The following is a 12,468-nucleotide window of genomic DNA, read 5'->3' on the forward strand; positions in this document are numbered from 1 at the left end:
TTTTTGCATTTTTTGACGTTTTGGAAGTAATAGGTAATTTTTATATTTTTTCGACATTTTTTGGTCATTTTTAATGCTTTGAAGAACTTTTAGATCATTAGGAATCCATTATACTTTCTTCTTTACCAATAGATCTTTAAATCATTTTCTAATCAAATAGGTCAGTAGTAATTACCTACTGAATAAGTGAATAACAGTTAAGTTTGAGTTTTATAGTTTGGAACAGACTCTAAAGTCCATCCCTCATTCCGCTGAAGGCTTCACTTCACACAACGGAAGTAATATAAAATGCTTTACAGGAGCTTAGTTTAAGTGAGGACTTTGACCGCTAATGTTCTTTTGTCGGTACTAGGGTGTCTTTAGAATTTATATTTGAAAGGGGGGAAACTTTCACCGTGTTCTGGACGGGATGTTGTGTTCTCAACATAGTTCGGAAGGGATTTCTACTGTAGCAGACAGTATTTTTAACACAAAGATTGCAAGAATGCACGCTGCGCCCACAATTTGTTTTGTCATTCACACTCTCACATATGGAATATCTAGTAACAAAAGTGAAGCGCGGAAGGTGGAGGAGACAAAGAATGAAGGCACTGACATGGACCACCCCTTATTGAAACACATTGTAAACCCTCATTAAAACATATAGTTTTTCCCTTAAAACCTCCATTTTTGTTACATGTTCTTTTCCTTTATCTTAGCCAAATTCCAGGAAGTTGCCTCCTTTCTCCGAGATTTGTAGGGCAGTCATTGGAATAAGGTGACTAATTTTTAAGAAGTTGTGGTGCGAGTACGGTGAATAATATTTAAATGTCATTTTCTTTTAATTTCATGCCATTTTTCCATTAGTTTAAGGGCATTTTAATGATCATTTTAAGTAGATCTTTAGATCATCAACATCCGCTCCCTACTAATGAGCATAGAAAGAAAACAAATCAAAAGGAGAGAAAAGGTTAAAGAAATAAGAAAAATAAGAAGGAAAGCACTGAACAGGAAAATAATGACAAATGGTTAACATGGATGGATGGATGGATGGATGGATGGATGAATGGATGGAGAGACAGATGAATACATGGATGGATGGACAAATAGATAAAGGTCGGGCGTCGGAAACCGCACACCAAAATTTTCTACCTGGATTTTGGTCATATAGGAACTGCACACCAACATATTCTACCTGGATTACTGTCATATGGAAACTGCACACAAAAATGTTTTCTACCTGTTTTGCCAATACTACACATAGTTTTAATTTACCAAACTATTTTAATTTTGTTCGAAATGGAGCGTTTGTTTACATCTGAAAGTAAACGGGGAAATATAGTGCTCGTATATGAGGACTGTAAATTTTATAAAGCCAAGGAATTGAAAAACTATGAAGTGATGTGAAGATGTTGTGTTAGAAATTGCAATGCGAAAATTTATAGCTTGCTGAACAATATGGAAGCTATCAGAGAAAGCGGTGAGTACAACCATGTGGTGGACATTAGGAAATTAAGTCGCCAAATAATTAATGCAGCTACGAAAAGAAAAGCCAGCTTTTCACAGCAGTCATCTTTCATTGTATAAATTCGTGAATCAACTTTTGGACATAAAACTGATACTTATATTAAACTTAAAGCAATGAAGGAAGAAAATAAACGAAGTTTCAATGTAGTAAAGTCAGTCAAATTCAAAATAAACATATTTTGTAAATTGTGCAGTTTCCGAGTAGTATTAGTAAAACCCTCGTGAATCATTGTGCAGTATCCGGATAGGATTAGTGGGCCCCTCGAAAAGCAGTGTGGAGTTTCCGGATCGAAGTGTGCAGTTTCCACCTACCCCTAAAAGTTAAGGGAAGGAGGGCACGTGGTGCCAAATTACAATTCCATTTCCACGCAACTATTTTTGCTTATAACTTTCGACTCAGTCATTTCCGGACCAGGATTCCTTATCTCAAATTGATACATGTGCTCTTCGTCATCATCCTTGAAAGTTTGTAACACCACCTCGGAAACATTCTGTGGTCATAAAAATGTCCGAATGGACTGTAAAAAAATGTCTTCTTTATATTGGGACTTTATCTACAAAGCCCAGATAAATGGCCCGCCATCAGGTCGGATTCACAAATCCCACCTGGACCATCCGTCGACTTAAGACAGTCATCGCACGTAGGACGTACAATGGGCTAAAAGCTAAGTGCAAGATTCCATCCCGTATCCAGTCCTCGTGAAATTCATCAAAAGTGACGTCAGCGATAGCGCCCTGGACAGTGTAGTCAACGTATAGTTTGTGAAACCTTTGGGACCTAGTTAGTACGAGTATATGCCTTGGGACTATCTCCGGCAGCCCTGTGTTTACAGTCTGCCCCAGTCAGACTCAGTCGCAGTGTTGCCATATTTAGCGATAAGTTGCTAAATATAGGGAATTTTGAGTCAGTCTCGGCGACAAATTTTGTAAAATACGATTAGCGACTTTTCTGCTGATTTTTATATTCTTCCACTTTTTCCTTTCTTTTAAGTTAAAACATTCAACAGAAGTAATGCACTTCTTAGTTTTAGAAGAGGCACGGGTTCATGACTGAGTCGTCTAATGATTCATACGTGAAAGCCCTGATCTCATATATTCGTGATCAGTGATCAGGGGTGAAAGATGCTGATTCATGATTCTCACGGGTTAGGTCTCTCTCTTAATGCTACTGCTTCAACACCCATAAACGGTGACAACTTTGATTGACACGTGACGAGTCGCGAGCTCCAACTAATTCTTGGTTCTTCCCCGCAACGCGGAGATTTTCCACTCCGAACCGACCCCAGGCAATTGAGTTTTGGAATTTTGTGCCTGCAGTTCTTGTGAAGCAAATGAGACTGTAGTTTTTGCTGGTTTTAATAAATTTTAATATATAAGATTTAATAAGTGTTAGATTTCAGAAAAAAAATTGTGGTCAAATGCTTGGGCGAAAATTTCCACACTTACAATTTGCCAGAAAGTGTAGTGTCAATGATCGGATCAAGTGCAGTGTATTCACAATCAGCTGTTCCCACACCTTCCACCTCAACATTACAGCCGTCAACAGCACAACCAGACTCGGCATAAGAGGGTGATGGCGAAGAAATGATGTTTTACTCCGCATATGTTATTTAGTGATATTTATTATTAATTTTTAGCGACATTTCTGGGGATTTTTTAAACAAACTTTGGAGAGATTTAGCTACTTTTTGTTGAAAAGTTAGCGAGATTATAGGGCGATATGTTGGCAACAGTGCTCTGTCGTTACTCGGATTCCAGTTTGTATGCACCCAGGCAGGGAGTTAAGCCTGCAGGTAATCAGAAAGGAAGATAGCCAGGCAGACAGATAGGTAGGAAGGCAAGCAGGTGAAATAAAGTAAGGAAGTACTGAATTATTGAGTAAAGGTAGGAGACATGAATTTCTGCAAAATTCAAATCACCTGAGTTGCTCCAATAATGGTAAATATTACAACAATATCATCAGGAATTTCGTCGCAGCCTTTCTTGATGATGTCATATATGTTGATGCCTTCGCTTTCCAAAACCATGGAACATAATCTAATTCGATTTTCAAATACTTCAAACTTCATGAGGTCCTTCAATACTCCTAGCCATTGAGCGCCCCAACCAGTGCATATAAACCACAGCGGACGTTTCTCCTCGACCATTTCCTGAAATCAAAGCATTTTGTTCGTAACATACAATGTTAACAAAGATATAGGCTAAAATTATAATGCAATTGAATTAGCAAAATAAATTCATAAATACGGTGTATAAGAAATTAATTATTAAATATTATTGACAGTTACTGTAAGTTTTAAATACTACAACGGTATTCCTTTACATCAGGCATGTCAATTGATGCCCACAGGAGCAAGCGCGCGCTTTAGAGTCCAGGAGAGCCAGAGCGCTTTACAGCGGAAAGGAAAGAGATAGACGAAAGAGGTGGTATATGCCGCTTGGTCGAGCTATATTCAGGGATGGCCAGCACTGATTCAATAGATAAGGGGAAGAGAACTTATTAAAACTGTATCCATGTTAATTTTTAGATTTGTCTGAGAAGTATAACTGTATTCTAAGAATGTAAGTTTTAATTTTAATGCTCATTTTTCACAAGTTTGATTTTTTTATTCAAAAGAAATATTTTCTCATTTTTTCGCATAAAAAAGTGAAATTTTCAGGTATAGGCCTATTTATTTAGTAGCCTTACAGAATGTTTTCGTAAATCTAATATACCGTAAATACGTATTACTGAAAATAGTGTATTGAAAATTTTGAAAATATTCGCATGGAAATTGTTTGTAGGAAATGAATTAACACAGCAACTACTGTTACATCATAAGCAAAAGATACGTGCCCATGTGTTGTAAAAATGTCAGCTCTATAGCTTCAGCAGATTTCAAGAAAATAATTTAATATTCTGATGATAGGAAGTTGCGCACCAATATCATCTTAAAAACGTTTTGGGGTTATATACGTAGATATAGAGAATATGTTAAAGTAGATCTTCATTTCTATAATTTACTGAGTGGCGGCTATTATGTATATAAAAGTACAAAACGTACATAAGATTATAATATTGTTATTAAAAATAAAATATTTTTATAGTTATTAATCAAGTGGGGTTGGGTCTTTTTCATATACTTAATGGCGGTGTGGTTTAGATACTTATATGCGTCATTCTCTTCGATATTGGCCCGAGAGAGCGCAAAAATTAGAGTTCCTAAGGAAAGACCAAAAGGTATTACTTACTGATAAAATAAGAGGCCTACAAAATTGTGTAGTCTCTCGATCATTTCAGCAAGATCTCTTAGCAGGATAAAATGATTTTACCCTGTACATTTCAAGCTCTACATGCAGCAGCTATACCAAGATGCTATGTCTATTGTTCGAAAGCAAGCAAAACTGAATTTTTTTGTTTAACTTTTACCTACAATCCACAATGACTTGAAATAGCTCATGCTTTACTCCCATATGAAAAACTCGCTGATCGTCCTGACATTGTTACTTGCGTTTTCGCGTTTAAAGTCAAAAACTGAAGGTGAATAAGTTCAAGAAAAAGTATTTGGCATAAAAAAAACCATTCAGGGGGAGTATGTTTCATTATTATGGAAGCAAATAATTTTCAGAATGTCTGGTATTCTTCATTGAAAATAAATATGAAAAATTTTTATTTGAACGTCTAATGAACATAGTTTGCAGCATTTGCTGCACAAGCCACAAAGTAAGCTATAAACGAAATGACACGTAAAATTTAATAATACGATCTTCGCACTAAATAAAACTTTTATAACAAAAATGACTGAAATACTTACAACCACTTCACGTGCTGGTGATTTTGCATTTAATATTGTGTATCCTCTGTAGCCATGCCTATGAATACTGTTCTGATGAATATCATGGAGAAGACCCACAAAATTGTCATCTCTTGGCAAGCTCTCAATCTAAATCAAAAGTTAATGTACAATTACAATGCATTATATCACAATTACTAGGTTGTACATAAAATACGAAATTTTAGAGCATAATGCTAAAATTAACTCACTACGCATTCATGACGTACTAATGTATAATCTAAGCACAACAAAATATTGCAAATAAAAATCTGCACTACTCAAATGAATTAACAATTCTTTCGTCAGCAACATACAGGTACCTACCTTGTCTAAGAAATGCGTAACAGCAAGTTCAGTTCTGCCGGAGACACCTACTAGTCTAGGAAGATCATCTTTGGTTACTGTAGCTTTTTCTTTTTTGTACTTTCTCAGAAGAACATGACCGTTAGTGCCACCGAAACCGAATGCATTGATTCCAACAAGATCGTTTGGTAAAACCTGGGTTCTAGTCACAACCTGAAGAAGCAACAAAGTTTAAAAATCAATAAGATTTCATAATATTACTGGAAGCGTTAGGATTTTTTCTCCAGTTAACAGTAATGTTGTTGCGCTACGAGTTTGTGTGGAAAGTTAAACACATTGAACTGGAAGAACAGGGACTGCAAAGTATACTAGGCAAGGCTAGACTGGGTACTGGGGGAGAGACGAAATAAGGGGGACATCATAGACGAAATTATAATAAAATCGGCAACTCGGGAGACAAAAGGAGCAGTAATGACAGAAATAGTGACGACACGGATGACGAGGAATCCTTTATGTCTGATTTCGCTCCACCGTAGTCAGTCTGTGCTTTTAGTAGAGGACGCGCAAAGAAAGCTTGCCCATTTGACTGATGCGCAGAGAACGATATTCGGTCCTCGTGCCGCCATGCTCGTTACAGGGCTGCTATGAATCACCTGATGCTGATTACAGGGCGCATTCAAAAGCGCGATCTTGAGCTGTTCGTATCGTGGAATGTATTGTGCAGAGTGGGTAGAAGCTAGCGTTTGCGTTACATATTCTGCGTTTTATCCCTGATATCAGGAGTTTTATGTAGTTCAAAGTTGCCGATAGGAAAATAACAGAGTTCTGTATAACATTCTATGTACTTAACAATGCCCCCCGTTTCGCTCTAAATTAGGAAGTGCTAATAAAACGTTACACAGTCAAACTAGGGAATTATTTATAACGTTCATAAATTTATGAAAGACGAAACAGGCTCCGCTCGTAACATAAGTAGTATAATACAGATTAAAATAAACCGACCATAGTACCCTAGTTACCGGAACATTTTAATAAAATCACACAGTATTAGTGTTTTATTACAACGTCAAATATCAATTATTACACGATTACATATTTCTTATAACAGCTTCATCATTTCATTCAGTGATTTTATATGTAAAAAAATCGTGCTTCTGTATGTTCAACAATTACATTTTTCTTATAACATCTTTGACGTTTCATTAATTGATTTTATATGTAAAAAAATCGTGCTTCTGTATTTTCAACAATGTAATGTTATTAGTTACTCTGCAACAAGGTTTACGTTACGTTACATGCGCTATAATAAATCTCACTCGAAACATCAAGCCAGCAGACGACTGAGAACTGTGTACAGTTTGCCAATCGAATCGAAGCGAGGTCAAGTGAATCCGAACGTTTCCGAAAGTTCGCGCAGCTTTCCGTGGCAAGCTCTTCTTGCGTCTCCTCTACGTCTATGGAAAGTAGCGCAAAACCCTCCGATACGCCTAGAAGATTTCCACACCAACTCGTGGCGCGAGGGTAGTATGCACTTCTGACTCTTAATGTGACTGAGAATCATGTCAACATTTACTATTTTTTGGGAGTCTAAGTAGGCTATGTATTTGGGAGGACTTAGTAAAAACTTTTTTAAATTAGTTTGAGATTTCGGAGAACTAATCATTTAGCAACTTAATGAATATCATTTTAAATTCTTTTCTTCTCGAACTTGTGAGGTTGCCTTATGAGTTATGACAAAGATTTGCGAGATGGGAATGTAAGCAAACGTTTCGATTAAATTATTGTACATTCGTAACAATTACGTAAAAGCAAAGAAATCAACAGGTACTGTGAATGTTAAATAAGTTTCATGGTAGGCCTATTAAATTTAGATTTAAAGTGGTTATAGTGTAATAAATAATGTTAAAACTAAACAATTTGCATAAGTAATTGATTCAATACTTTATGTTTCCATCTACAGTAATTTGATCGAAATGTATTTGATGAGACGTTTTTGTTTACATTCTCCTCTCGGAAGTCTTGCGGAGTGGATGATTGCAGTTGGCAATGACCTCAAGGAGCGTTGCAGCATTACAACACGTTATATTTCGTATTATCAAAAATCTTGGACGTACCAAAAAATGTATTTGACAAAACTTGTTCCCATTGGCTTCATCTAATACCACTGTGAATTAAGTAATAGGTTCCTTTCCACTCTATATATCGTGTAATGATTTCCACATAAAATTATTTTCCAACAACGAATTAAACTGTAATATTCATTTTCTACAGATATTTCTCAAAAGCACTCAAGTGCCCTAGTAAGCAACTAGAAACTTCTTATAGTAGCCCAATCCATTAAATTATTTAATTGGAATGCTTTAGAAATTCCACTTCACACATCATCTCTGTATTCCTCATCTTTCACTGTTGTTACCTCTCGTCACTGGAACTCTCTGCCGCCTGAAGTCAAGGGCCGCCGAACATTCAAATCCTTCAAATCCAAGTTAGAAAATTATCTTATGACGAGTTGCCAAACTAAGTTACTATTATGACAAGTGTTGTATTGCATGTTTCCACGTATTCACATTTTTTTATGTTCTAGTGATATTTAACTTATTTTATATTTTTGTTTTCATATTTTCCGATAATGGTATATCTATAATGTGATAAGTTGACCTATATATAATCATAATTTTCCTTACTGTATGTACCTAAAAATATTGCATTCATTGTATGCCTTGTACTGCACTATTTTATTATTATTATTATTATTACTATTCTTATTTATCATTATTATTATTATTATTATTATTATTATTATTACTATTATTATTATCATCATCAATAATTGTCTTATTTTTTATACTTTGTCTCATTTATTTTGACCTGCTGTTCACATTTTATTATGCTTTTTGCTTTCTTTCTGTGTTTTATATATTATGTATGATTTCTACTTACTCGTTGTTTACATTTCATTGTTATTATCCTATTCAGTTTTGTGTGCAAATTGTAATGTACTTTGTAAATTTGTAGTGTTTTTTGTAACGCAGTTTTACTCCTGGTTGAGTGTTAGAGAAGGCCGTATGGCCTTAACTCTGCCTTACTTACTTACTTACTTACAAATGGCTTTTAAGGAACCCGAAGGTTCATTGCCGCACTCACATAAGCCCGCCATCGGTTCCTATCCTGTGCAAGATTAATCCAGTCTCTATCATCACACCCCACCTCCCTCAAATCCATTTTAATATTATCCTCCCATCTACGTCTCGGCCTCCATAAAGGTCTTTTTCCCTCCGGTCTCCCAACTAACACTCTATATGCATTTCTGGATTCGCCCATACGTGCTACATGCCCTGCCCATCTCAAACGTCTGGATTTTAAGTTCCTAATTACGTTAGGTGATGAATACAATGCGTGCAGTTCTGTGTTGTGTAACTTTCTCCATTCTCCTGTAGCTTCATCCCGCTTAGCCCCAAATATTTTCCTAAGCACCTTATTCTCAAACACCCTTAACCTATGTTCCTCTCTCAGAGTGAGAGTCCAAGTTTCACAACCATACAGAAGAACAGGTAATATAACTGTTTTATAAATTCTAACTTTCAGATTTTTGGACAGCAGACTGGATGATAAGAGCTTCTCAACCGAATAATAACACGCATTTCCCATATTTATTCTGCGTTTAATTTCCTCCCGAGTATCATTTATATTTGTTACTGTTGCTCCAAGATATTTGAATTTTTCCACCTCTTCGAAGGATAAATCTCCAATTTTTATGTTTCCATTTCGTGCAATATTCTGGTCACGAGACATAATCATATGCCTTAACTCTGCCAGGTTAAATAAATTATTATTATTATTATTACTATTATTATTATTATTACTATTATTATTATTATTATTATTATTATTATTTAATTCCTGTGAATATTGTTATTCTTAAACTTTTTGTTACATGCATATATGTACTGTACGTGTATATTGTGTTAAGAAAGCCACTCACTTTAGCTTTTCAGAAACTAACAAACTAGATATAATATTATGTTGATATCTCAGTGATGGCCAATATTACCTAATACTAGAGAAACTAAGCAAAACAGCGGAGAAGAATTGTGTTAATAATATCATTCTACTTCACCTGCAAACGTCCATCTAGCAAACTGGGAACTGCAGTATTAGGCTCCTTGAAGTTGATGTTTGGCGGGATAAGACCAGTGTGCATGGCAAAGATGACCTTCACCATGGAGCACAAGCCTGCCGCAGCCTCCGTATGCCCCACGCTAGACTTCAGGGAACCTATAGGGAAAGCGCTCTGTCTATGTTTACAGAAGAGCTCTGCAATCCCATTCAGCTCTTCTCGATCACCCACCTATAGGAAATTCCAACATTAGATATGGTGTAGTAAGTCTCGTACTATCATAATGTCATTTTGTTATAAGTTGACCTGGAGTATAGTGTTTATTGAAGTTGAAGTGATGCAGTGGCGGTTCCTCGGGGGAGGGAAGGGAGGAACGTCCTCCTCACATTTTTCTTCTTCTGAAAGTAAATACCAAATAAAATATGTGCCTTAAAATTCGGGAAGATTCGATAATTTTTAAGTTCACAGTTATAAGTAAATCTTGGTTGATCTAGTTTTAAACGACGCGCTCTCATGTGCTGTAGAAAACTGTGAGAAGGATGCGAGATTGTTTGTGTGGAGGAAAGCCAATCCTTTCCTCCTTTACTGCAGTTAACACACATAGACAACAGCGCACTAGCGGCCGGAGAAAGAAGCTGAGTTTTAAAGCAAGTAAATGAACGGAGAGGGAGGAGATCCTCCTCTGAATCAGCGCATGGGCGGGAAATAGAAACCGACTGGTCTTGCAGCAAGCTCGCTACCGCTGCCATCTAACGATGTGACATTCAACCAGACTAACATATCTTGAAGGAAGCACAATAAAAACAGTTTTAACGCAAAATTATAAGACACCATATAAACTTTTTTTTAAAATTATAAATGAAAATATATTATTCATTGCACTTTATATGTATAGGGTACTATTCATGATTTGAAACTTTCGAGGATATTTGAAAGCTAAAGTCGGGTTTGTATAAAACAAAGAGGAAGTAATTCTACATTAGTATCGCAGATCATTTTTGCCACTGAAATTCACTTCCATTCATTGTCTACTAGACAGAACAACATCCAAGTTGTCAGTTTTATACAAATATATTTGAAATTGAATGGAAGTGAAAACGTATTATATTTTGGACAATTATTTAGGAAACTCAGTTTACGAGAACACATTATTGCTATACAAAAGGGAAGCCAACCAGAACACTATCTGCTCTTACATGTATGCATGTAGGCTAATTTGTAGCATGCTTCATTCAAGAAGGTGTCTTTTGTGCAGTTAACTTCTTTCCTCTTCTTAAGAAATATGCGGGAGCCGCCACTGAAGTGATGTGGCATTGGGTAGCATAAGATGCGTAAACCTATTACATAATAAAATAATTGAAAACTTAAGCTTCTATATGCTCATGAGTGTTTCGACTTGCTCACGCTTCACGCACTTCTTTAGAAGAACCTATTGACACCATATTTCAACATCTCCAAACTTAAGGCAGCTGTCGCAAAAATCACATATATTTGGTACATAAATAGCTCTGAAAATTTCTCGTAACTCTTCTTCCATTGATCCATCATGGATGACGGCGTTTGAATAAATCACAGCATTCTTAGAATGCGAGCTAGAGACAACCAACATGTATATTAGTTTTTAGTAGTGTTGTGGGATTTAATCGATTAATCGATCAATTTCTGTTGTAAGATTAATCGATCAAAAATATTTAATTGAATAATCGAGTCGGTTAAAATTAATCGGTTGTAGTGGATATTAATTATTATTTTGTTAATAAAAACTCATATTAAAAATTCCGACAATATTTCTCTCTCGGAAATTGCTTACTTAAAAGTATAATAGTACTGTTATTTCTAACTGTAAACCAAGTAGCTTAGGGAAAATCTTTGCACAAACACTTCAGAAAGAGATGGAGATATAAGGACAGTAACCTAGTCTACCTCTATTGAAAGTTGAAACACAATGTGAAATCCTTATTAAGTTTCATGGTTTTCCAAGAAAACTTCCACCTTGTTGTAAGCTCATCTTCCTAGCATATGAAATACATACTTTTCTGGGATTCGTCCCCCTCATCCCTTATAAAATAGCTATGTCTACACAGTATGCTGTACCACAGTTGCAGTTTCTGTACTGAGTTTGTATATGAAGGTTGTGTGTTTAGTTTGATAAAGAAAAAAAATCAGTTTTCTGTGGTTTGTGAAAAGTGTAAACTCCCTTATGTCATATGAGAATTTGAGAGGTAAACTCGGTGAAATGTTTGGATTTAAATTGAACGATCGTGGAGAAGTCCTTGACAGAAAAAAGTTTTTCTTGTTTAGTGATGCAGGAAACATTTTTACTAAACGTAGAGCGGCTCTTAATTCGGAGCATGTGAATGCACTCACATGTTTAAAATAATGGATGAAGCAGTATTAATTAGGTGAGTCTTCATACTTTTTGTTATTTATGTTTGTTTCAAAAATTCCCGGAGAAATTGACACAATAAATTATAAGCCTCATAATAAATATGTTAGCAAGTAATTAAAACAGCTGTTTTGTAAGATAACGATACAATATATACAGATATACAACATTTAATAGTTATGCTTATCACAGAACACAAGTTAAATTTAACAATAATTGTGTATTACAGTATAATAAAACATTTTTTTCAACTCGATCAAAACTCGATTAATCGATTAATTTCAATAGTTAATCGATTAAATATTTTGATCGATCAATAGCACTAGTTTTTAGGCTTTCAC

General features: G+C 35.5%; 1 protein-coding gene across 1 annotated transcript in view; it reads right to left on the reverse strand.

The window, feature by feature from the left end:
* LOC138710396 (fatty acid synthase-like) overlaps positions 1–12,468 on the reverse strand; it is a 107,179-nt gene that overhangs the window by 65,497 nt on the left and 29,214 nt on the right. The window contains exons 7-10 of the mRNA XM_069841286.1: positions 9,742–9,972; positions 5,646–5,837; positions 5,301–5,429; positions 3,426–3,656 (exon numbers count right to left, since the gene is read on the reverse strand). Of these exons, the coding sequence (XP_069697387.1) occupies positions 3,426–3,656; positions 5,301–5,429; positions 5,646–5,837; positions 9,742–9,972 (783 nt within the window). The remainder of the gene's footprint in view (positions 1–3,425; positions 3,657–5,300; positions 5,430–5,645; positions 5,838–9,741; positions 9,973–12,468) is intronic.

This window comes from Periplaneta americana, chromosome 12 (assembly GCF_040183065.1).
Source record: "Periplaneta americana isolate PAMFEO1 chromosome 12, P.americana_PAMFEO1_priV1, whole genome shotgun sequence".
NCBI classification, from domain to species: domain Eukaryota; kingdom Metazoa; phylum Arthropoda; class Insecta; order Blattodea; family Blattidae; genus Periplaneta; species Periplaneta americana.